This window comes from Oncorhynchus nerka, linkage group LG18 (assembly GCF_034236695.1).
Source record: "Oncorhynchus nerka isolate Pitt River linkage group LG18, Oner_Uvic_2.0, whole genome shotgun sequence".
Classification (NCBI taxonomy): domain Eukaryota; kingdom Metazoa; phylum Chordata; class Actinopteri; order Salmoniformes; family Salmonidae; genus Oncorhynchus; species Oncorhynchus nerka.
Window position 1 is genome coordinate 13,815,037 of NC_088413.1, and position 4,338 is coordinate 13,819,374.

The 4,338-nt window shown below is 46.0% G+C and overlaps 1 protein-coding gene across 1 annotated transcript; it reads left to right on the forward strand.

The window, feature by feature from the left end:
- Positions 1-1,421: 1,421 nt before the first annotated feature.
- Positions 1,422-4,092, forward strand: LOC135561996 (CD5 antigen-like; the record flags this gene model as incomplete). The annotated part of the gene is made up of 4 exons (XM_065004531.1): positions 1,422-1,832; positions 2,260-2,565; positions 2,690-2,968; positions 3,782-4,092. Coding segments are annotated over exons 1-4 (1,158 nt in total), but the record flags the coding sequence as incomplete, so codon positions are not given.
- Between the last annotated feature and the right edge of the window lie 246 nt (positions 4,093-4,338).

The following is a 4,338-nucleotide window of genomic DNA, read 5'->3' on the forward strand; positions in this document are numbered from 1 at the left end:
AGTCTGTACATTGTCCATTTCTTCTCTGGAGAAGGGGAGAGGAGAGGAGAGGGGAGGGGGAAAGATCAGTGAGGGGAGGGGAGGGGAGAGGAGAAGGGGAGAGGAGAGGGGAGGGGGGAAGATCAGTGGGGGAGAGGGGAGGGGAGGGGAGAGGAGAAGGGGAGAAGAGAGGGGGAAAGATCAGTGGGGGAGAGGAGAAGGGGAGAGGAGAGGAGAGGGGAGAAGATGAGGGGGAAAGAGGAGGAGGATTGGAGAAGAGGAGGGAGGGGAGAAGGGGAATAAAGGGGGGGAGAGGGGAGGAGGATAAGAGAGGGGGGAAGAGGAGGAGAAGATGGGAGAAGAGGAGAGGAGACGAGAGATGAATGTAATTGAAAGGGGGAGAAGAGGAGAGTGGATAGAAGAGACGAGTATAATTGAAAGGGGAGAAGAGCAGAGGGGAGATGATAAGAAGGGGAGAGGAGAGGAGGGGGGGAGGGGAGGAGAGGGGAGACGAGTGGAGAGGAGAGGGGGTAGGAGAGGAGGGGGGAGGGTGAGTAGAGGAGAGGGGGAGAAGAGGGAATGGGAGAGGAGAGGAGTAGGTGAGTAGATGGGAAAGGAGAGGGGAGAAGGCGAGAGGGGGAGAAGATGAGGGGGAGAAGAGGAAGAGAAGATGGGAGAAGAGAAGAGGGGGGAGAAGAGGAGGATGAGAGAAGGGGAGAGGAAGAGAAGAGAGAGGAGGTACTGTTTGTCTCCCACCGTTCCACTCAGAGGACTCTACTGTCATCAAGTGGGCGTTTCCACTATATTTAGTTTACCAGTCATTTCAGTGAAGGGGACAAGTGCACACTTTAGGAGAAAGGAGAGATAATTGGGACAATGCTTCTTTCTAGTCTCCAGTCCTGCGTCTGTGACACCAGATTACCACCTAGTGGCCATAAGAGGAACTGTCCTGTCAGTGTGTTTTTACTGCTGGCTCAAAACAACACATGACCTGCAAACAGGATATGATTCATGTGTGAGTACTAAAAGCATATGAATATAGTATATTATAGTATATTTATTATATATGTGGGTCTGATAAGTAAACACTCTTAATGTTTGCTGTTTTATCCCTCAGAAGAACATTGACACTATGTAACCAAACACATGTGAAACCTCATGATAAGACTGTCTTCCCATCACATCATGAAAGGTCATGTTGATGTTCATTTAACCTCTGTCTCTCTCTTCCTCTGACTCCTCCCCTTCTCCTTTGTTTCTCTCTCTCTCTTTCTCCTCAGATCTCCAGGCTCAAAGTGTCAGTCCACCAGGTAGGTAGAGTATAAATCTACAGTGATTATAGCAGTTCAATATTAGTCAACTTTATTATCCCACATGGAGAAATTCATGTGTCCATACAAACCATTCTAAACCCCAATAACAAGTAGTGTTTTTTGGAACTACTAATACTTGTCAACCACAAAGCATCACTGCTGTTAGAATAACAGAATCACTGTCATCATCTGTCCTCACCACTGTGTTTTCCTCTCTGCTGTTTACAGCTGAACTCTCAGTCAGACTGGTGAATGGGACCACTTCCTGTTCTGGGACAATGGAAGTCTTCTACATTAGAGAGTGGTCACGTCTATGTTTTGGGTGGCTGGGCATGATGAGAAAGACTAAGGTTTTGTGTAGAGAGCTGAACTGTGGGAATGTTGTAGGTGAATCTAGAGGACGTCTGGTTGAAGATGGAAGAAGAGGAGTCTCCCTATCTAGAAGATGTAGTGGAGATGAGTCTGCTATTAGACAGTGTGACAACATAGCAGGACCTGGTGGATGTCATGGTGGATATTATCATCATGTGATCTGTTCAGGTAAGAGACTGGTCATATTGAGAGATTTATTTGTTCATTATATAATATTACCATGTATCATGTTTTATGTGTTTTTATTTCATTTAAATAGAGGAGAGATGTCAGATGTATTTAAACATTATATTTGTGTTTGTCATATTGGTTTATGGGAGATGTTCATGGGCAGATCATTGTAGTTCAGATGTTACTGAAGTGAAGCTGCCTGATGGATGTCCAGCTGTTTATTTTCTATAAAGTGAAGTGAACTTATTCCTGTGTCCTGCCTGCATTATTCCCAACCCGATCCTGAGTGACTAAGAACCCATTTCTACCTCTTACAGTATCAAACATAGCAAACTACAATCTTTTATCCAACATATTTGTGTTTAGTCCTTGACAGTGTCATCAACAAAACTGATTGAATGTTCAACCAACTCTTTTTCTCCAGAGTCTGTGCGGCTTGTGGATGGAGCTGGTCTCTGCTCTGGGAGAGTGGAGGTGAAGTCCAATCAGTCCTGGGCCTCAGTGTGTGAAGCTGACTTTGACCGGCAGGATGCAGAGGTAGTCTGTAGGGATGTTGGCTGTGGGGCTCCTGCAGCTCTACAGGGGGGGCTCTATGGAGAAGGTGAGGGTCAGACCTGGGATAAAGAGTTCCAATGTAAAGGCAATGAGTCCCTTCTCCTGGACTGTGACACCTCAGACAGAGAGAACAACACCTGCCTACCTGGTAATGCTGTTGGACTCACCTGCTCAGGTAAGAAACAGTTTGTCACTCAATCAACATTGTTTCTCACCTGGAGTGAAGAATATGAGAGACAATATAGGTGTGTTTTAGTGAGAAAATAGTAAGATTACTGTCTCTCTCTTTCTTTTCTCAGAGCCTGATGATGTGAGGCTGGTGGGAGGAGGCAGTCGCTGTGCTGGTGGAGTGGAGTGGTACGACCAGGGAGAGTGGAGGACTGTGGGAGCTGATGACAGGGACCAGGAGGATGTAGCTGCTGTAGTGTGTCGACAGCTGGGTTGTGGCTCCAATGTTTCAGAACCACCTGGAAACACCACTGGAGGGATTAGAGTTTCTTGTTCTGGGTCTGAGTCTTCACTGAGGGAGTGTAGAAGAACGTATGATCTCCGTCCTGGACTCACAGTGATCTGCTCAGGTAATAACAAGATACACTATATGGCCAAAAGTATGTGGACTTCAGTGGATTCAGCTATTTCAGCCACACCCATTGCTGACAGGTGTTTAAAATTAAGCACACATCCATGCAATCTCCATAGACAAACATTGCCAGTAGATTGGACTTACTGAAGATCTCAGTGACTTAACATGGCAAGTCTAGGAGCAACAACGGCTCAGCCGTGAAGTGGTAGACAACACAAGCAGAACGGACCGCCGAGAGCTGAACCACGTAGAGCGTAAAAATAATCCTCTGTTGTAAAACTCACTGCTGAGTTCCACATACTTTTGTCCATGTATTATATCTCCTTCCTGGACTCACAGTGATCTGCTCAGGAAATATCAACATATTATAATTATATTCAACTGATTTCCTTCATTCATACAACTTCCTCTGCACCTCTCATGATGACTGTTTAGCTTGTCAGTCTGCTTTACTAAATAGATCACTCAGTCAAGTAGGAATCAAATACAACTTACATATCCCAGAATGCTTTTGTATGTGAGTGTTACCTCAGTGAACGTCTCTACTCACTACCACTGTCACATGTCATGTTATTGTCACATCTAAATGAGGAAAGTAGTTGAGGAGCTACGTTTTCTTTTTCTCTCCTCTTGTTCCAGATGTCCTGCTTCAGCCTGATATCAACATATGTTGTCTCAGTGACTGTAGGCCCACTACTCATGTTGCCCTGTGAGGGAGGGTGGCTGGCACTGTTACATGCTGATGTTATTGTCATATCTATAGGAAACTAGTTGAAGAGGTTTTTCTTGTTCTCTTTTATTGTTACAGATCTCCTGGTCCAGCCTGATATCTTCCTGACTGACCCAATGGGAGGGGTCTTCAGGGGCCACCAGGGGCCTGAGATGTTCAGGGGCTACAACTTCACCATCACCTGCTCCACTCAGCCACAGTACCCAGGAGGCTCCTTCCTCCTCACGTTCACCGGCTCCAACAGAACCCAGCCAGCTGTCAATCACTCTGCTGCCTTCCTCTTCCCTGCTGCAGATGACTCCCACCAAGGGAACTACAGCTGTGTTTATGACAATTATGTTTTCTCTCATAACTTCTCCTCTGAGAGTGAGCTCCTCTTCCTCATCATCACAGGTAACTGAACATGAACCAGACTTATAACTTTGTCATTGACAGATTTCCCACAGATCTATGTGATGATGATCAGTCCCCTCATCAAAGGTGTTTCTGTTTGCAGCCTCTCCTCTGCCAGCCTTTATCATCAGACACGTTGTAGTGCTGCTGATCCTACTGACAACAATCACCACCTCCTACCTGTACTACAAGGTAAAGACATTTACTCAGACGTTACAAGTCATTTAAACGAGGGGGAGGGT